Raw genomic sequence first — 22,516 nt, 5'->3', positions numbered from 1 at the left:
CAGTTGTCGCTAACCTTTTTAAGAAAAAGGTTAGCGAACTAACCGATAGATACATCCCGAAAATAAGTTTCCACTCGGACCGCCAGAAGCCATGGTATACCAAAACGATAAAAAGACTCGACAATAAAAAGAAGCGCCTTTTCCGTGCGGCAAAATTAAAGCAATACGACGAGTGCGCATGGGAAAAATACTATACAGCCGAACACACCTACCTATCAGCAATTCGCAACGCAAAATACTCTTTCCTTCACAACGACCTCCCCAAATTGTTGACTTCCAATCCCAGAAAGTTTTGGCAGGTCATAAGTGAACACCCGGCACATACCATCACTCTAACTAAAGAGTCTGGAGAAGAAGCTGATGACATTGAGTGTGCTGACATTTTTAATAACGCCTTTTCATCTGTGTTCACTAATGAAATTCACCCACCAACTGCAACTTTCGCCGTCAATATAGAGTCCAGCATGCCTGCTATCGCGTTTTCTGAAGCCGGCATTTCCTCGCTCATTGAACACCTTAAAACTTCATCATCGGCCGGCGTCGACGAAATTAACTCCAAAATACTGCGCAACACTAAGAATATTTCTGCAATGTACTTATTGTTATTATTTTCACAGTCGCTTTCTACAGGTTCCATTCCGGATGACTGGAAAGTGGGAAAGGTCATTCCCGTCTTTAAGTCCGGTAACAAAGATTCTCCTTTAAATTACCGTCCGATATCATTAACCAGCATACCTTGCAAAATCATGGAACACGTCATCTATTCTCAAATCATGGACTTTCTTGACGCTAACAACTTCTTTCATCCCTCACAACACGGGTTTCGCAAGGGTTTGTCATGTGAAACTCAACTGGCCGTCTTTCTTCATGACGTTCACTCTAACCTCGACCTAAATTTACAAACTGACGCTATTTTTCTAGACTTTGCTAAAGCATTTGATAAAGTTCCCCATAGGCGTTTACTGCTAAAACTAACCATGCTAAAACTGCATCCTAACGTCTTATTGTGGATCGAAGAATTCCTTTCTAACCGCTCCCAGTTTGTTCTCGTTAACAGCCAGAGTTCCAACCCTCTTCCAGTAACATCAGGCGTACCCCAAGGTTCTGTACTTGCTCCCCTCCTATTCTTAATCTATATTAACGACTTACCCTCAAACCTGGTTTGCAATGTTCGTCTGTTTGCAGACGACTGCGTTATTTACCACACGATTTCTAACACCTTTGACCAATCATAGCTCCAAAACGACATTGACACAGTGCATGCCTGGTGTGATGACTGGCTAATGTCGCTTAATCCTAACAAATGTAAACTCGTATCTTTTCACCGCCGGCGTAACCCCCATATTTTCCCTTACTCAGTTGCTAACGTTCCACTAGAATCTGTATACTCATACAAGTACCTAGGTGTCACCTTGTGCCAGGATCTCTCCTGGCGTTCTCATGTAACGAACATCATCGCATCAGCTAACCGGTCATTGGGTTTTTTGAAACGTCATCTACGGCACGCCCCTCAAAGTATTAAACTTCTCGCCTACCAATCACTCATTCGACCAAAACTAGAATACGCATCTGCTATCTGGAGCCCGCAACAAGCATATCTCATCAGTTCACTAGAATCTGTCCAAAATCGCGCCACGAGGTTCATTCATTCTGCCTATTCATACGACATCAGTGTATCGTCACTTAAACGACAATCAGGTTTATCAACTCTTGCCCATCGTCGTCGCATTGCTTCTCTTAGTCTGTTTCATAAGTTTTTTTACAGTTCCCTCGGACAACCACCCTACATCACACCGCCCGCTCACATATCTCATCGCACCGGCCATCCACTGCAAGTATCATGCCAACGCGCCCGCACCGTCACTTTTTCCGCATCCTTTTTTCTTCGCACTGCTAAAGACTGGAATGGCCTTCCCCACGACGTTGATGCCATCACCTGCCAATCAAGTTTTGTGAACAATTTAAATATGCATTTCATAAATATCATGTAAGCAATCATATTCAACCTATATTTGTACTCCCACCCCTTATGTAATACCCCCAAAGTGGGGTCTTTAAGGAAATAAAGTGAAGTGAAGTGAAGTGAAGTTCAGCGCTGTGTGTGTCTTGTCTCCTTCTTGGTCTGTGTGTGTTTGCGCTGTTGAACCATCACTATGTAATATTTCGGCTGGTGACCAGCCGCATTCCACTGGAGTTCACCTGTAGGCGAGGAGGCCAAGCCAAAAGTCTTGCTTAGCTTCAGTAGTTTTCTTCAAGATTCTCGTGACTACTTTTTCGGCGAGTCCGTCTGCGGCTGCGATGAGAGGAAAGTCCGGTTCGTCGTCGTCGCGCGCAGCCTCGACTGAATATCTGGACAAGCAGTCGGCGTCGTTGTGCTGGCGCCCTGATTTATACACGATGGACATGTCGAACTCCTGAAGACGTAACCTCCAAAGCGCAAGGCGGCCAGAGGGATCCCGTAAGTTCGTCAACCAGCAGAGAGAGTAGTGGTCGGTTACGACTTGAAAAGGCCGGCCGTAGAGGTAGGGTCGAAATTTCGCACAGCCCATACCACGGCTAGGCATTCTTTTTCGGTCGTTGAATAATTAGATTCAGCACGAGACAGAGTGCAGCTGGCGTATGCTATGACGCGCTCAGCGCCGTCCTGCCACTGGACGAGTACAGCACCGAGGCCCACGTTGCTGGCATCTGTGTGGACCAGTCTCCGCACGACAATGGAAATGACCGAAGACAGGCGTGGTTTGCAAGCGTCGCCGTAATTCATCAAACGCCTGCTGCTGCTGTTCTGTCCACACGAATGGGACGTCCTGTCTTGTAAGATGCGTCAACGGTGCAGCAAGTCGGGAAAAGTTGGCCGGTAATACGCGCAAAGGCCCAAAAAACGCCGGACCGTTTTCTTGTCCGAAGGAGTGGCAAAGTTGGCGACGGCAGCCGTTTTAGCAGGATCCGGCAGGACTCCACGATGGCTGACGACATGGCCCAGGAAAAGAAGCTCCTCATAACCAAAGTGGCATTTCTCGGGCTTCAACGTCAGGCCGGGAGATCTTATAGCCTGTAGCACGGTCAAGAGGCGCTGGAGGTTTTCTTCGAACGTTGGCGAAAATACAACAACGTCGTCCAGGTATACCAAGAACGTCTGCCATTTCAGGCCCGACAAAACAGCGTCCATCCGGCGTCACGAACGCTGTCTTCTCGCGATCCTGCTCGTCAGCTTCAGTCTGCCAGTAACCACTTTTTAAGTCCAGCGAAGAAAAGTAGCGCGTGTGCCGAAGCCGGTCAAGAGAGTCGTCAATGCGTGGCAAAGGGTAGACGTCTTTCTTGGTAACCTGGTTAAGCTTCCGGTAGTCAACGCAAAATCGCATACTACCATCCTTCCCTTTGTAGTGAATTACAATGAACGCGCCTGAACTATTATGAATGCGCCTCAGGTTGCCTCGATGGCAGACGAAGAAGTTGACGACGAAGTGTGCCGGCGCGCGGCTCCAGCTCTCTGGCTGTGTAGACAGACTGTGATTTTGCTGCCATCCGCTCAGCTGTTTGGTGAACTGTATTACTGAGTTCACTAGTACGTGAACCCCCTTTCATTTGGTGGGGGTGCGGGGTCACGAATGCGGTCTTCTCACGGTCAGCGGCAGCCATCGGGACCTGCCAGTAGCCCGAACGCAAGTCAAGAGAGGAGAAGTATTCGGCGCCTTGGAGACAGTCAAGAGCGTCATCGATGCGGGGAAGCGGATAATTGTCTTTTTGGGTAATTTTGTTCAGTCGCCGGTAATCGACACAAAATCTGATAGAACCGTCTTTCTTCTTGACCAGCACCACCGGAGAAGACCAAGAGCTGTGAGAGGGACGGATGACGCCACGGTGCAGCATGTCTTCAACGTGCTCACTTATCACATGACATAATTCTCGGGTGGGACACCACCCGACCGACAACCACGAGGGACCGACAACCACCTGTCCGCTTGGTCCCCCGAATGCGACGACGCGTTCACCACACTGCGTCGTCTTCTTACCTCGCCGCCCATACTTCGCCACTACGATCCGAGAGCCCCTACCGAGGTGCATACTGATGCAAGTGGCGTCGGCCTCGGAGCTGTCCTGACTCAGCGGAAAGATGGTTATGAGGAATACGTCGTGGCGTATGCGAGTCGGGTGCTCAGCAAGGCTGAATGCAACTATTCCGTTACGGAGAAGGAATGTTTAGCGATCGTCTGGGCACTCATGAAATTTCGACCCTATCTGTACGGCCGCCAGTTTGATGTCGTTACGGAACATCACGCGCTTTGCTGGTTGTCGTCTCTTAAAGACCCGGCCGGCCGCCTCGCCAGATGGGCTCTCCGCCTTCAGGAGTTCGACATCCGCGTTGTATATCGCTCTGGCCGCAGTCACATGGACGCCGACGCTCTATCTCGATCTCCTCTGCCCACCGCCGCTGCATGCTCATCCGTGCCAGAACCCGTCCTCTCGCCTCTTACCACCTCTGATATGCTTGCGGAACAGCGCAAAGACCCGTGGCTTGCGTCGATCATGGACGTCGTGACCAACGCTCACACTGCTGTGCCTTCGCGCACTCTCCGCCGCCAGGTACCCCATTTTGCCTTCCGTGATGGCCTGCTCTACCGCCGTAACTACACGCAAGATGGTCGACGGTGGCTCCTCGCGATACCTCGCCATTTACGTTCTGAGATCTGTGCCTCGTTTCACGCTGACCCACAATGTGCCCACGCCGGTGTGTTGAAGACGTTTCAAAGAATATCTCAACGTTATTATTGGCGGGGCATTTACGGGTACATTCGCCAATACGTCCGCTCCTGTATCGCCTGTCAGCGACGCAAGTCTCCCGCGCCCCGTACGAGCGGCCCCTTGCAGCCATTGCCGTGCCCGGCTCGTCCATTCGATCGTGTTGGCGTCGGCCTCTACGGCCCGCTGCCGTACACGTTATCTGGGAACCGCTGGATAATTGTTGGCGTCGACCACCTAACCCGGTATGCCGAGACCGCCGCACTACTCGCTGCGACTGCTCGTGACGTTGCCCGCTTCCTGCTGCACAATTTTGTTCTTCGCCATGGTGCGCCGCGCGATTTGCTCAGTGATCGAGGCCGTGTCTTTCTTTCGGACGTGGTGGAAGCCCTCCTCAGAGAGTGTCGCATAATTCATCGGACCACCACTGCCTACCACCCTCAAACTAACGGGCTGACTGAGCGCTTTAATCGCACTCTCGGCGATATGCTCACCATGTACTATCAGCGTCAATTGAAACGCGAACAAGCCAATTGAAACGCGAACAGCACAATTCGCAGATATTATACTAGGGAGGCAAAGTACATGAGCAGTTGATTTCCCCATCGAAGCCGAAAAGACCGCTCTTCTGAAATGTTAATAGGCCACGCCTGTATTTCACCTCCAACCGCTAATATGCTTGATTTTTTGTGCTCGCCTTTCAGGTGTTTTGTTCGCATTTCATTTGACGCTGATAGTACGTCTCGTCAGATCAGTCTAACTGGGACGCTGGCCTGCCTTTTGTGACGTACGCATACAATACCGCCACTCAGTCAACCACCGGATTTTCCCCTTTCTACCTGTTGTATGGCCGTGAGCCGTCCTCCACAATGGACACGGTTTTGCCGTACACTCCGGACGCCTCTGAATGCACGCCCTTTTCCGAACTCGCCAAGCACGCCGAGGAATGTCGCCAACTGGCCCGTTCTTTCACCCCGGACTCCCAAGGTCGCCGAAAGCATGAACACGATGCCCATCAAGCCGCGCACGCTTTCTCTCCAGGTTCATTAGTTTGGCTTTGGGTCCCCTCCGCTACACCAGGACAGTCTTCGAAATTTCGCCGAGAACATCATGGCCCTTACCGCGTCGTCGAATCAACGTCCCCTGTTAATTATATTGTAGAGCCGCTTACACCGTCTTCGGACTTGCGTCGTCGCGGCCGTGAGCTTGTCCATGTCAGTCGCCTCAAGACTTATTACGACCCGCTCCTCTTGCCATCACCATAGGTCGCCAGGATGGCTCCTCTTCCATCCCGGGGCCATTGTAGTGAATTACAATGAACGCGCCTGAACTATTATGAATGCGCCTCAGGTTGCCTCGATGGCAGACGAAGAAGTTGACGACGAAGTGTGCCGGCGCGCGGCTCCAGCTCTCTGGCTGTGTAGACTGACTGTGATTTTGCTGCCATCCGCTCAGCTGTTTGGTGAACTGTATTGCTGAGTTCACTAGTACGTGAACCCCCTTTCACCTTATAAAAATTTCTATAGACAGTCCATAGACAGTCTATAGACGATCTATAGACTTATAGTCATATATTTCCTATAGAGTTGTCTATAGACCGTCTATAGACACTTGTCTATAGACGCACTATAGACGACCTATAGACTTATGGCCATAGACTTCCTGTAGGTTACTGTCTATAGACAGTCTACAGACAAAAGTCTACTGGTCCAGTAGACATATGTCTATAGACTGTCTATAGACATTCGATAGGTGTGTGGCCTGGCAGTGCTACAGACCTTTGTCTATAGACAGTCTATAGACCTCTGTCTACTAAACTTTTAGTAGACCATTATCTATAGACTGCCTATAGACAGACAGTCTACAACCGTTGAAAATGTCACCAGACAGAGTTCACAACTGACGCAATCAATATACTTACAAGTTTAGTTTATTTCCAAGCTATCCAGGCTGGGAATATGCAATACATGGACCATAAGAATGCACCACAGTAACATAAATGTTGAAAGTAACAGTCCGGCTAGTTTCCTCAGAAGCATTCTTGCGGCCTGTTGTCTGCAGTCAATCATCCGGGCATGTTCACCTGTACAGCACAAAGGAAAAAATAACATAAGAGGAACTGAAAAAAAATTCCCATTCCATCTCTAAGCATGTGCTTTACAATTCAAGGCATATCCTGGCTATGCCATTCTAGAAAGGCAATCTTGATCTTTTGGTTTTAATTTATGGGGTTCAAAGACCCAAGGCGACACAAGCTGCGAGACGCTGAAGTGATAGGCTGCGGAATAATTTTGGCCACCTGTGCAGAGTACACAGGCATTTAGCATTTTGCCTCAATCAAAAAGGCGACCGCCTAGGCCGGAATAGAACCTGCATTTTTCAGGTCGCCAGACGAACATGATACCCACTGAGCTATCGCGCCGGCTTAATCACTTCAGTAAATACACGACAGATAAGTGTCTTCATACAACATTGTAACAAAGACCCATAATCCCTGCAGCACTCTACTCTGAATCCAGTGCTGATACTGATTTCTGTATTGCAATACTGTTACAGCCAATACTGATCTCTGTATGGCAATCCTTTTACATTATTTGTAACAGAAGACTTCGAACAACTGTGCCACATATCTGCATTCACTCGCAAGGAGTTGTTAAGAATGTCACCTTCATAAAATACAGATTCAATGCACCTTACACAAGGATCCAAAAAGGAGAATATTGCAGCATTTATTCTTATAACCGCTATAAAAGAAGTGCTTCAATATACCCTGCGTGAATAATGGTACACCAGGCTAAATTTTTAACTGGCTCGGATGTTGCATCGCTAAATGCACCTTGTAAAAAAGGTGCCTTTCGGCTACACTGCTGGCATATTCATGCTGTAATTTGACGAGTGAGATGTCATTTCGTGGTTCCTTTTTGTTCATATAATGTTTGAGTGCAGTACTTGCGTGTTTAGATCAACGTTATCAGAAATATTCGTCTGCCACTACGAACAGCTGAAACAAGCGGCATACGCAGCAATGGATCTGGTCCATATGGCCTCATCCTCTGGGTAAACTAGCACTCCTTTCATGGCGGACAAGTCGTTTACCCAGAGTAAGTGCAAATCGCCACCAGAACCATTGCTGCGTATTCCGCTTTTTTCGGCTCTTGGTAGTGGCAGACGATGAATATTTATGATAACTTCGATCTAAACACGCAAGTACTCCACTCAAACACTATATTAACAAAAAGAAACTATGAAATGCCATCTCACCCGTCAAATTACAACATGAATATGCCAGCAGTGTAGCCAAAAGGCACCTTTTTATAAGGTCCATTTAGCGATGTAACACCAGAGCCAGTTGAAGATTTGGCCGGGTGTACGTAAGCCGATACTAAAACGGGCACAAGCTATACAAAACCAGCAGGCAGAAGCAACTAGTTCACTACAGATTTGCGCCTATAACTTGAAGCACAAAGGCGGAACAGCATACTCATACATCTGCGCGCGCTCTTAGAAACAAGCGGGTTGCCGCGTTTCTATGCCGCGCTCATTATTTAGAAAACTCATACAGCACACAGGGGCTGCAGCTGCGCCGTTTCAAAAGCAGTCGAGAGGTTGAGACAACATATTACTGTCACGATAAAATACCGTGTGAAATTCACTTAGTTTTTCCTTGAAGTGCAGCCCCAACAGCGCAGTTAAGAGATGTGTTTCTTGCATGGAGGTAGTCTAGCCCGACGCTGCTAGAAAAATCAGCGAAAGCATTGAACGCGCTCAAAGTAGGAAGTATTTCAATGAAACAATTAACGCCTTCAACAGGCGCAGCTATAATAACACGAGAGCTTAATTTAATTTTAGGCGCAAATAAGCGGCGAGTTACATCGGCGCTTTCGTAACGTAGCAGCCTGACATCAGAAACACATACTTTGCCTCTCGCGCAAATGGTATTCGAGAAATCTGTGCACGCGTGAGCGGGATTCATGAACGAACCACTCGGAACGAAATGTAAGCCACCTCTTGTCGAGCCGACCTTTACCCAGCTTTCAAAATGAAGTGCCCGCAGGCCAGCGGCGGCGGCCAACGGCTCTGATGACAGACATGGACGAATCAGTACGTGTGCAACGAAGGGGAGACGGGATGCAGCTCGTGGGTTCTTCGCGGTGTTTGAGCACGCCGGCCATTCGCTCCGGCAGCGAATTTTATTTACCCATCACAATATAAGCATTCCTCCAGCGCCGCTTGACTACAACTTTGACAAACGTCTCGCGCTCCAGTCAATAGCGTTACCAGACACCTTTGCTGAAATGTCGGCGTCCACGACGCGCACCGAGCGAGCGTACATACGTAGTAAGCAATGCACACCTCAAAAAGAACAACACTCCATGGTCCAGACAGGCGATAACACAAGGATTAGAAAATAAATATAATCCACCACAGAACGAGAGTGTATGTCAGTACGTTTTCGGAGGTGCAAAGTAAATTGAGCTCACACGGCGCTAACTAACGCAGAGTTCCATTTCGGCCGTCATTCACAGGCTAAACAACATTTCTGGCCGCAAATATACCTTGAAACACGAAAAATCTGGTAGACAGCTCGCGAGGAGCGCCTTATCATCAAGGGCATCGCACAAACTGCCTTTCCGCGCGTTTGTAAAGACACAGATATAAGCGGCATTAGTCGAGAACCCGATGGCTTCCGCCTTAGAAACGAAGATAGGACGTTTGTCACTGCGCACATAATCTGTTCTGCACACACGGCTCTGCTTAGAGTGGTTTAGGAGACCAAATGAATAAAATATAAACGTGTAGACTTACCGTAAGCGGACGATGAAGGGGGATTTTGAAGAAAACGTAATCCGCGAAAACCACGCCAACACCACCGATGCAGCCATGCACAGGTTTGTTTGCAGCCCGAATGATTTTCTGCCGTCTCGCGGTAAAACGGGTAAAATGTGAAACACAAACCCACTTGACGGTCGTATCTTTATTGCTCGAACTCTTGCCGTGTGCAGCTTGATCTGATATCCAAGATCACAGAAGGCAATTGGTTTATAAGCTTAAATTCTTCGCTTACCCTATAAAAATCGTATTGTTTTCGTGAAAACAGAACCGAAATCTAACTGCTTGTCCGTATACGCACCGCATCTCCAACCGAATAGTATGTGGTACAATCCTCAAATAATAATTATAATGTTGCATACCATAACGTCTTTTTTGCGTGTGTTCGTGTTTAGAAAACTGATATGCGCGACATCAGCGTGTCATCGGCTCTGAAGCAACAGGTGCAAGGGTAGGAACGAAAAAATACTGGCTTTGTGATTGTTGCGTCGCAGCACTTATTCACGTGAATACAAACTGCAAAGGTATAAATGGCAGATGTTAATCGCACAGAAGACCAGGCTCTGTGAGACTGTTCTAAGGTGTTTCTAAGGGATGTGCGTTTCCTTGAGTTCTCACACCCGTCTTTCCCCCTTTATTTTCAGGATGTTTTAAAGAGAAATGTAGAACCGTTGATGAAATGTTTCTAATTTCAGCGCGCTGGATAGGAACGATCGAAAGATGGAATGGAATTGTGTCGAGTGATTCCTTTAACTGACAGCGTATTCGCTCGATGTAGTATAGTTTGCGGGCACCCTTACTTCAAGAACCGCTGCCTTTCCTCGGCTTACTTGTTAGCATTAAATATTTAATTGTATTGACAATATATGTCACAGTATAACGAAAAGGAGCTTGTCAAGGCTCCTGAAAACAATATACAGGAGGGTGTTGTAATGTCCTGACGCCATTGTTTTTAATTTCCGCAATAGCGAAGGAGGTGGAGGACTACCGACATAGTGGCGGTCACCAGATGCAGGTCCCCTCAGCATGCAGTGCAAAAAGAAATTGACCTTGTACTGGACTTAGTCGAAACTCAGTGTATCGAACATTGTTAGATAAAATTAGGATTGTTATAGACTGGTCTAAAGACAGTAGACTATCTATAGTTTACAGTCTATAGACGAAAGGAAATTGGGGCAGTTGTAGACTGTAGTCTATAGAGAGTCTATAGACCGTCTATAGACGAAAGGAAATTGAAGCAGCTAAAGACCGTAGTCTAGAGAGAGTCTGTAGACCGTCTATAGACGAAAGCAAATTGAAGCAGCTATAGACCTTTGTCAATAGACAGTCTATAGACCATCTATAGACGAAAGAAAATTGAGTCAGCTATAGACTTTAGTCTATAGAACGTCTATAGAGAAAAGAAATTGAGGCAGCTATAGACCTTGGTCTATACAGAGTCTATAGACCGTCTATAGACAAGAGGAAATTGTGGCAGCTATAGACCTTAGTCTATAAAGAGTGTGTAGACCGTCTATAGACGAAAGGAAATTGAAGCAGTGATAGACTTTAGTCTACAGCGCGTCTATAGACCGTCTATAGATCAAAAGATATTGAAGCAGTTATAGACTTTAGTCTATAGAGAGTCTATAGACAAAAGGAAATTGAGGCAGCTATAGACCTTAGGCTATAGCGAGTCTATAGACCGTCTATAGACGAAAGGAAATTGAGGTAGCTATAGACACAGCGCTCGTGTTGTCGTGTTTGTTCCGTCCTCGTGTTTTTTCCGCGCTGTTTTACCATGGATAGACATCAGTCTGTAGAGAGTCTATAGACCGGCTATAGACTAAAGGAATTTGAGGAAGCTATAGACCTTAGTCTATAGAGTGTCTATAGACCGTCTATAGACTAAAGGAAATCGAGACAGCTATAGACTTTAGTCTATAGAGAGTCTATAGACAGGCTATAGACGAAAGGAAATTGAGGCAGCTATAGACCTTAGTCTATAGAGTGTCTATAGATTGTCTATAGACAAAAGGAAATCGAAGCAGCTATAGACTATAGATTTTCTATAGACTATCTATAGAAAAAAGGAAAAGTCTATAGGATGGCTATAGAGTCTATAAAAAGTCTATAGACAGTGAATACAAGGGGGGGGGTACTGCGCACAAAAAGACAAGGACAAGAAGATAACACAACAAGCGCAGACTCGCGACTAACTTTATTTGAAAACACGACACTCTTGTATTCACCATGATTGACCGACTAGCCCAACAACGTACGCTCTTAAACTATAGACAGTCTATAGACCATTTTCATTAGGGTTCTTCTTAACCAAAACCACAGGCGAAGCGCACGGGCTCCTCGATGGCGGAATAACACGATCCTGCAGCATCCCTTGGACTTGTTCAGCTCTCGCTTCACGCTCCCGCAATGAGACACGATATGGGTTTTGTGGAATTGGTCGGGTGCTGTAGTCCGTAATGATGCGGTTCTTAGCGAGAGGCGTCTGTTTGACTGTCGACGTTGACGAGAAACAGTCTTAGAACTGATGCAGAAGGCCGACTAGGCTTTCCCTATCGGTTGGGGGTATGCCTGGGTTCACGTCGAGGATCAACTGAGGTGTGCAACAAGTGGACGTTTCCCTCTGGAAGGCAAGGCAGTTGTGAGTTTCGGCGATGCCCTCGATGTATGCGACCGCAGTGCCCTTGGCGATGTGTTGCCGTTCGGTCCCGAAATTCGTTAGAAGGACATCTGCCAGGCCGTTCCGTAGCGTGACGATACCCCTCGCGATGCAGACCCCATGAGAGAGCACAAGCGCAGTGTTCTGTTCTGCTACGCCGTCAGCACTGCACTGGTCGTCACAAATGACGGTAACGAGGGCACAGGATCGCGGAGGCACGGTCACATCGGCGTCGATTATGCGCAGGGCCGCTCTGCGTGGTTCAGTGTCGACTGAAACCATTCCAGGGGTCGAAAATGTTACCTGACGACCAGGAAGGTTTATGATGGCACCATGCTCACGCAAGAAGTCCATTCCGAGGATCAGGTCTTTGCAGCAGTGCGGCAGAACAACAAAAGTGCCAGCAAAAGCAGAATTGGCAATGGTCACACGAGCAGTGCATCTTCCGAAAGGCGTCATGAGGTGACCGCCAGGAGTACGAATTTGAGGTCCATCCCATTCTGTGCTGAGGCGATCTGAGGCGATTGCTGAGGCGATCCGCGAGGTGCTTGCTTATTATCGAAAAGTCCGCGCCTGTATCGACTAAAGCAGTTGCTGGGTGCCCATCAACGTAAATGCAGAGGTCGGCGCTAACTGCATCGGTGTCAGGGAAACTCGGAGTCACAGAATCGGTCTGCGGCGGCATTGGGATCTCGGTATCGCACTCCGGCGGCGTTCGGGGGTCTTCGTTATATCCGCTGTCAGCAACCTTCCCCCCTGAGGTCGCCGCTCTCAGTTTCCCCGGCGCGTGCTTGGAGACCGGCCCCACAGTCCATCTGAGAAAGCCTGGCTGCTGGGCGACGTGATGCCTGCGGGAGACTGAGATCGGGGTCGGCGGCTAGAGGTGGTGTCATGAGCAGCAAGGTACTCCTCTATTTCGTGTGGTCGCTCACCGAAACGGGGACAGGGAGCGTCACGTGGGAAACCCCAGAGGCCGATTTCACGGTAGGGGCAACGGCGATACAGGTGGCCGGCTTCCCCGCAAGGGTAACAAAGCGGCTGCTGGTCAGAAGTGCGCCAAACAGCCGCCTTCCGGGCCGGTGGACGCATGGCAGGTCCTCGCTGAGGCCGCTGGCAGAATGACGGTGGCGGAGCGGTTGGCGGCGGCGGGTGGTACGGCAAGCGTTGCACAGGTGGCAACTCGGAACGGAGAGCCGCGGCGTAGCTCATGGGGCGTAGCTCCGGCATGACTGGAGGAGGCGGTGAAAATGCTTGGCGAATCTTGCCGCGCACAACCTCGGTAAGAGCCGCAGCGGTCGAATCAGACGAGGCAAGGGTCAATCAATTTACGCAGCTCTTCACGGACCACCGCGCGTATGAGCTCACGCAGCGACGCAGGACACGCTCAAAGATGCCGCACTGGCGCTTGGCTCACCGCACAAGGAGTCCTTTCGGCGGCAGCGCTGATGCAAGGCTCGCTCAATGGCGGTCGCCTCTTTGATGAAGTCGGCTACCGTCTGCGGGGGATTTCGGACCAAACCAGCGAAGAGTTGGTCCTTCACACCTTGCATCAGGTGGCGGAGCTTCGTGGATTCCGCCATATCTGGGTCAGCGTGCCGACGAAGACGGGTCACGTCCTCGGAGAACATGGCAACGCTCTCATTAGGATTTTGTACGGGAGCGTCCTGTAGGCGCCGCGCACGATCCCGGCGATCCGTGCTAGCAAAGGTGTCCCGGCCGGGCCTGCTGGCGGAAGGTATCCCAGCTTTGGAGATCGGCCTTCCTGTTCTCGAACCAAATCTTGGCTCCGTCTTTGAGGGCGAAATACACGTTACGCAGCTTCTGTTACGCAGCTCCATTGGTTGAAATCGGCAACCCGCTCAACTGGTCAAGCCAGTCTTCAACGTCTTCGAAAGTGACGCCATGGAAGCTGGCTGGCACGCGGGGTTGCTGTAGCGTCAAGTGTGAAGCGCTAGCCTGCGCCATGGTGGTACAGTCACCAGGTCGATGAGTGCGTGCCTCTTTTGGGAGGAGACCAAACTCTGGGACCAGTCCCAGGACGCGGCGGCTGCTGCGGTGAACAAGCGTGCAGACAAGCGGTAGCTGGTCGGGACTCGATGAGCGGCTGTCTGAAGAGGTGCTGGACATGGGGCGTCGAGCCCGCAACCTCCACCAGTGTCACGTAGCAATTGGTACAGGTAGCGCCGCGTCTAGACGGCAGAGGAACGCCAACACCGAGAAGATGCGAACGCACACCGAGACGGCCAGGATGGAATGTCAGGTTTGTCTTCTTGAGCAGCGAACAGTGGGGCGCACGAGTTGCGTGCCGAACAGCCGCCGAGTGGCTATTTATTTATTTAGGAATACTGCAGACTCCTTCTGGAGTCCAAGCAGGAATGGGAAACACATGAATAATACCAAAAATACATGAATAATAACAAAAATACAAAATGAAGTCAAAGAAAAAAGTCATACATTCAAACTTTTCAAAGCAGCAATGAATTCCACTTCGTCAGGAGAATCGACAACATTCTGAGGCAGCTTATTCCAGTCGGACACAGTCGTAGGAAAATAGGAATATTTAAATGAATCGATGCAAGTCTGGCATTCTTTTAAGATTTTCCCGTGGTTAAACCGTGTGTTAGCTCGAGGTGCAGGGGTAAGGTAGATAGTCTTGTTTATTTTTGTCTTATTATTGTACAGGAGGTACAAGAACTTAACCCTGTATTCTGCGCGTCTGGATTGGAGGGTCTGAAGATCCAAGAGATTAATCATCTGTGTTACGCCATCTGTTCGTCTGTAGCGGTTGCAAATAAAACGGACGGCTATTCTCTGTACCTTTTCCAACTTATCTATATTTGGTTTGGTGTAGGGGTCCCATATGCATGACGCATACTGCAAAATCGGTCTAACCAGGGATTTGTATGCAGTGAGCTTCACCTGTGTTGGGGCTGTCGCCAATTTTCTTCGAATCCCCCATAAGGCCTTACGTGCGGTACAACATATGTTGTCAACATGTTTGTTCCAGGTTAAAGTTGATGTTATTGTGACTCCTAGATATTTTACAGCTGATACTTCGTTAATTACATCCCCGCCAATATTGTATGTGTGAGCTAATGTTTGCTTCTTGTTTGAGACACGAAGAACAGAGCATTTTTTTATGTTCAGAGCCATTTCCCACTTTTCGCACCAGGTGTAAATATTGCCAAGTTTCGCGTTAAGGAGTTCTTGATCGTGTGGTGACCTGACCGTTGTGTACACAACACAATCGTCCGCAAAAAGTTTAACTACTATTCCAGAGTCTATCTCGGTAACAATATCATTGTTATAAATAAGGAACAAAACCGGGCCCAGGACAGACCCCTAGGGTACACCTGATGTCACTGGAAGGCTATCTGAAGAACTATTATTTACGTTAACATACTGTGCACGGTTGTCAAGATAGGCTTTAATAAAGTCAATAAGTATTCTGTTTATTCCAAAGTCATAAAGCTTTTGTATCAGTTTATTGTGTGGCACCTTATCAAACGCCTTGGCAAAGTCCAGGAACACTGCATCGATTTGGCCTCTGTCATTAATTGCAAGAAAAAAGTCATGGCAGGTAGTAATTAACTGTGTGATGGTGGAGAGCCCGCGCCGAAACCCATGCTGGGCATCTGACAATAAGCGGTTTTCTTCCAAATACTGAACTAGTTCTCGGCAAATTATGTGTTCTAATAGGTTCGAACTAACTGAAGTTAAGGAAATGGGGCGGTAATTGGATACCGTTGTACGATCACTGGATTTGAAAATAGGGACAACACGCGCGTTTTTCCAGTCGGCAGGCAGTGCTGAGCTTGACAACGAAGCAGTAAAGATTGCGTGCAAGTAGTGCGATATCCAATCTGCGGAACGGTGCAGAAATGCTGTAGGAAACTGTCTGGCCCCACTGCTTTTTTCACGTCCAAGTTTAAGAGTAAATTAAAAATACCTTCTCGAGTCACAACTACGTCGCGGATTGTCGACTGGAACTCCTCGGGTGCAAAGCCAATGCTCTGGTCTTTAGGCGCGAACACTGAGTGGAAATACTTGTTAAATTCATTGGCTACTTATGTAGAATCTGTAACTTGTATGTCATTAACACATAAAGAAATTTCATTTGACCTGTTGTTATTTATAAATCTCCAAAATTTTGCCGGTGCCTGTTGGAGAAAGTTTCCAAGGGTAACGGAAAATAAGTTGTCTTTAGCTTGCTTTATCCTATTCCTGAGCTCATTTCGTAAGCTTCTTATGACAGCTAGTGGCCGAGAAGGCATTCGCCTGAGTCGTTTTAGCTTCCGCTTCATATGTATAAAATCTCTTGTAATCCATGGATTATATCTTTTCTTTTTGAGCTTGTTCGGAACAAACCGTTCCAGACATTCGAAGCATATTGTTTTAAACCTGGACCATAACGTATTCACGTCCTCGTGGGTCTCAAAGCCCTGGTAATGTGTCTCTAGGTAGTCAAGAATACTCACATCATCTGCTATATTAAAGTCTTTAACAATAACAGGTGAATTATTGCTTTAAGACCTACTTTGGAGATGAAAAGTTGCCGATACTAGTTCATGGTCAGACACACCACTCATAACATCAACATGAGTACAGGAAATAGCAGGACTAACGAACAACAAATCTAAAGTGTACCGCGATGAAGGTGTGATTCGTGTAGGCACGCGAACAACCTGGGTGAGGTCACATGAAAAAGCAACGCTTAGAAGCAAGTTGGAATGTTTTAAATCGCCACCCGATACTGTCATATTTAGCCAGTCAATATGAGGCAAGTTAAAATCACCGCCTATAATCAACTTTGTATGAACTCCCCTGAAACGCGGCACATAGCCACAAAACTGCTCAAGAAAAAGAATGTCCGCGTTAGGTGGGCGATACACAACACCGATAACAACAGTATTACCAAAAACTTCTACCTTGTTGTAGGCGCGGCAATATCTCCGCCGTAGGAGCGTAAAATCGCACTGCTAGGGTACAGGGGCGGCTGCGGGTTCATTTTGGCGTATATTCCATAAGGCAAAAAATTTGCCTGCGATCCAGTGTCAACCTTTAACTGAACTTCCATGTTCTTTATTTGGACTTCCACCGTCCAGTCGTGCTTGCTTGACACGCTCCTTGCGGGTACGTCGAGTATCTCGAAATCGTCTTGGCCGCTTTGTAACTCGCCAACTACTGCCGTCGCTATACAGGGCACCTTCTTGTGGCCTGTTTTCCACCGCAGGTTCGGCAATCATAACGTGTCTATTCTCGGCTTTCGCGGCTCGTGCTAGTCCTGCTGATAGGATGCACTTGGTGTTCTTGGTTTCACATTTCCTTGTGAGTTGCTGATGCTTCAACTGCTTTACAGGCTTGTTCTGCTTTCTGCAGGGTCAAGCTGTTGTCCCTGAGGAGCATTTCACGTATCATGTTATCATTTATCCCGAATACAATTTGGTCGCTCACCATCAATTCCGCGAAAGCGCCAAAGTGGCAAGCACGTGCTTGATTCTTCAGGTCTCGTAAGAAATGCTCCACTGGTTCGCCACCTGCTTGGATTCTTCCCCTGGATATGTACCGCTCGTGAACCTCATTGGTGTGTGCAATGCAAAACTTCAAATTTTTCACAACTGTGGCATAGTCATGTTCTTCTGGACTTCTGCAAATGTGAAGGTGTTAAAGACTTCAATGGCCTCTGCACCCGCGACGCTTAACAGCAACACTGTCTTCTTGGACTCAGGTCGAGGCGTTTCTGCGACCTCTGATGCCGTGAAGAAAACTTCAAACCTTTGCTTGAAGAGCTGCCAGTTCTTGCGCAGGTCGCCTGTTGTAAGGAGCGGCTCCGGTGGTTTGAGGAAATCCATTTCCTGCCACAGGATCGTTGGTCTTTACGCGTCGTGAAGGAAGTGCGTTGTCATGCTAACCACTTCTGACACCATGTATCGAGTGGAATAGTCGACGACACGTCGTGTGTCACTTGATGGAAAAAAAGTTGGCCTCAGCGTTTATTAGGCACTGGTTTTACACACGATATGAATAGGCGGGCAACGCCCTTATCACATGGGGGCGTATCCTGCCATGAACGCAGAGGGCGCTACATGCTGGGCCGATTACGATACAGATTACGATACATACTTCTTTATTTCTGTGTCCTCGTTTTTTGTAGTGCTGAAAAAACTTCAAGAAGTCCAGGGAAAGCCGAACGATGCATATCTGTTAAGTGAAGTACGCTACACTTTCTTGAGGAGCAGCACCATACACATGACACGAGAGTACTAAGCTCCAGCCCCCCCCCCCCCCTCCCCCCTCGTCCGCGAGCGCCCGCTGTTTCTGGAACACCCTATTGGTCTATAGCAGTTCTTTTATTCCGCGCATATCTCTATAATCTTATTTATGCAAGCATGGTTCATTGGTGAATACTTTTCCGAAAGCCAGCCATTTTAGCACCTTTCCTGTTTCTTTCTTCTGTCCTTGCACCGTCTCGTGTGCTTTGTTTCAACAAGTCATGAACCAAATTGCCCATCAGTCAAGTCTTCCGGTCATTTAACACTCCAGCCGAGTTAGCAACCACGTATAAGTACCTCGGACCTAAACTGCGTTTGCACCCAACATGAAGAAACAATATTAACCTTATTCTTGCATCCGCTAATCTGTCACTAGGTGTCTTAAAATGTATCTTAAGGCATGCTCCCTCCCACCTATGAACACGTGCTTACACCATTTTAATTCGAAGTAAAAGTGAATACGCTTCGGATAAGTATACTTACTAAAAAACGTCAAATCATTGCACAACCCCGCAGTTCATTTTATTTATTCATAATTATTCACGTCATACCACCATCGCAGCCTTGAAGATGGGCTCAGGTCTTCAGGATATGCCTCCGCCGAAAAAGTGCATGATTCTTATTTTTCACATGCTGTATCACCACTGAGTGCTTCACAACTACCTTTTTTGTTCCTTCTATTTTGAACGATGCGACCGCCTATTTAAAGTTCAGCGTTTATCATGTCGTACATTCAACTACATGCATCCATTCCTAAGTGCGCACAATAACTGACTGAAGCGCTCTGCCTTCACGTTATGCAGCGCCCACTTATCGTGGTAAATTTACGCTCTCATGTCAGCAATACCTACTGCTTAACTTGCGTATTTTGTTCAACATGAATGCATTGTGTTCATTTCGCATTGTATTTCTGTTCGAGATGTTTCTTGTTTCGTTTTTATGGTGTTATTTGTATTGGCTGGTATTACTTTTCTGAGTGTCTGCTGCTGTGGTCACGTCGTTTTGTTTTGGTTGTTTTTGTTTTGTGGCTTCATTTTTTGGCATTTTGTTTTGTTTATAGCCTGTACCCGTCATATGTAATATCTTCAGTCGTGAGGGCCTTTAGTGGTATTTTGTATAAATACGCATATTAATTTGCTTGACTGAGGTCTAAGACTGCTCTATTTTTATTGGCGATTGCCTTAGTTAATACAATGTAAGCGATTGACAGTGAGCTGGTCGGCAGCAAATTTTTAAGTCGTCGACATGTTGAGCAAGAAAATGTTCGCATGCTTCCAAAGTTGCGCTCCTCTCGACGTCGTGAGGCACCGCGTATATATAAAGCACTGTGCGGCAAGTCCAAAACCTGAACAGCATTTTCACGTCACTTCTTTTTGCAGATCCGCTTGGTCGTGGCTTTAGCGCCGGTCGCGAACATGACCTTCATACGGAGCCCAGTTCGCTTTCTCGTCCCTGTTTCGCCCATCCTCACGGTAAGGACATCTCTTCGCAAAGTGGCAGACGATTTTCTTCCTCGAAATTATTAAACGCAGCCGCAGTTACGCTTTCGCTCTTTCTGTGAACATTACAGTACGACGCTCTGTAGTCTCTCTTCAGGAACAACAAACTGCGAGAGACGGTTACTTATGACAGATGTAGTTGCTTGACTGCATTACTAGCTGGTAATTATTCAGAATATAGAAAAAATGTTTCGAAACTGGGGCGCAGGGAAGTAAGAGCTGAGCTGGAAGTAGCGCCACTTACAACTTATTCTTATTAAAGCCAGCCTCCACAGTTACCGTAATGTATGGTATACAGACCGCACCTGGTACATAATTCGAAGGGCTCCAAATTTGCTGGCAATCTTTTTAGAACGATTGCACCTGGTACATAGTCCAGCCCGATACCCTGTAGGCTCCAGTTGCATGGAATCGCGTTGAGCATTTAATGCTGTATTGGGCGATATTGGAAAATAAAATGCTGTATAATGCGTACAGTCATGGGCAAAAGTTTCCGGCACGCTGATTGGGGGGAAATTATTCCTGCATTACCTCGCTATCAGGCTGGCTGGTTTTTTTTTTCCTGCAAATAGAACAAGTATGTGCCTTCATGCATCTCTGATTTACACTGACGTACAGAGGGCAAAACGCATGCCTGGAACAACCAAACTGTGTGTTCCGGAGCTCCCAAAGCAGCTGCGACCAAGAAAGCAAAAAATGACGATGAAATTCTTTGAGTTTAACAGCACATGTTTACATCCAGACCATTTTTAACCAAATCTTATCGCTAGTTATCGCGTGTTACGCCCGAAACCCACTCAGAGCGTGTTCTAGACATGCATTTTGCCCTCTGTACATTGCCTGATCGCGCAGAAGCAAATTTTTTTTTGCGAATCAGCATCGCCAAAACTTTGTCCATAACTGTGCATACTGCCACATTACGGACCCCTCTAGATTCGCCGTCTGGCACTTGGCAAGCCGTGGGCATTCTGTAGGTTTTGTTTTCTTCCTCTCTCGAGCTCCCTGCTGTCTTGCGCGTCCCAGCATGTCTGAGTAAACCTGCCCTGCGTTCGTCAACCGTTTGTCGGTGACATATTTGGTAGAGGTGCTGGGTCCCATGTGCGCTGACTTCGAGGGCACCCTTGACGACAATTCTCAACGCGGGGACATAACACCGGTTCACAAGGCAAGCCACCGCCTGTGAGGCCTATGACCGGAGTTCAGCCAACTGACAACGCCAGTAAAGGCCATGACGTCCACCACGGGTAGCCAGACGACTCAGAATTCCGGGAATGCCCCGCTATTCGTCCTTCAGGTACCTCAGCCGCCGCCATAGGCCTACGCAGACAGATTCGAGGACGTTAAAGACTGGTTGGCCAGATATGACCGTATGGTGGGCTTCAACGAGTGGTACGGCGAGCGTAAATTGCGGATCGCCTACTTCCCACTGTAGGACTCGTCCAAGATGTGTTTTGAGAATCACTAAGCTTTCTGCACCAACTCGGAGGCTTTTCGCCGAGAGCTGTTAGCCACATTCAGTACCAGCCAGAGAAAGAAGGCTGAATTTCGCCCTGGACTCGGGATCCCAGAAGCCGAACAAGAGCGTCTGCATGTTCATCGAGGACATGACGTTACTCCTCAATCGGGCCGACCGTGCTGTGCCCCAGGCCAAGAACGTATGCCACTTGATGATCAGTTGTTTGCCGGACTGGTCCGTGACCGGCCAAGAACGGTGGCCGACTTTACCAAGGAGGCAACGAGTATGGAGCGCTGTCTGCAGGAACGGGGCACGCACTACGTACGGTCGTCAGGAGAGTGCAGCAGCCGATCATCACTGCATACCTACGTCGCTGCCCGCCGAAGAGCTTCGGGAGTTTGTGATGAGGAACTGGAGAAACTTTGTTTCGAAGCTCCACAGGCAAGTGTCGCTGTCTGAACGGATGTGGTCCGTGATGGAATCCGGCGAGTTGTACAGCAACCATCAGCTCTACAGCCGGCGCCCTACTTGATGACCTACATCGAAGCACTACGACGTCCTGAGCCAGTGATGCGAGCCATTTCCCCCGTCGCTCCTGTGCCTTCTTTGCGTTACTCAATCGCAGCTGTATCCACCGTGCTGCAGGAGAATAGGCCCGCCATAAGCAAAGCGTACGCGTGGCGTACACCAAACAATCAGCCTACAACTGCGGGGATCCCGGCCACATTCTCCGTCATGTTTTAAGGGGGTTTTCACCTGACGCACCTCGACCGCGCTACGGTGAACGTCCGCAGGATATCCAGGATTACTTGTCCGATACCGTCCAGCCATCGACCTCGCAGTGAAGCCAGTCCCGACAGCCTTCCCTAAGGCGGTTCTCTTCGCCAAGCCGCCCGTCGTCCTCTGGCCAGTTCAGGGGCTGGGGCCGCCGCTACTGAAGCAACCAGGTCGTCTGGTCGACGTCCCGACCAGACGACCTCAACGACATACTGGCTTCCCCTGAAATTCCAGCCGCCGGCGCCATCCACGGCGTGACCGCACTCGTAATCCGTGCTAC

General features: G+C 48.3%; 1 protein-coding gene across 1 annotated transcript in view; it reads left to right on the top strand.

Annotated features, from left to right (window-relative positions):
* The window catches only part of LOC149337871 (lipase member K-like), a 316,672-nt gene that overhangs the window by 171,411 nt on the left and 122,745 nt on the right, over positions 1-22,516 (top strand). Inside the window, exon 5 of the mRNA XM_089554532.1 lies at positions 19,884-19,976. Coding sequence (XP_089410658.1) covers positions 19,884-19,976 — 93 coding nt within the window. The remainder of the gene's footprint in view (positions 1-19,883; positions 19,977-22,516) is intronic.

This window comes from Amblyomma mixtum, chromosome 7 (genome assembly GCF_055824585.1).
Source record: "Amblyomma mixtum isolate Tamu chromosome 7, ASM5582458v1, whole genome shotgun sequence".
NCBI classification, from domain to species: domain Eukaryota; kingdom Metazoa; phylum Arthropoda; class Arachnida; order Ixodida; family Ixodidae; genus Amblyomma; species Amblyomma mixtum.
The sequence above is the reverse complement of the archived record's forward strand: the minus strand, read 5'-3'. Positions and strand labels throughout refer to the sequence as shown.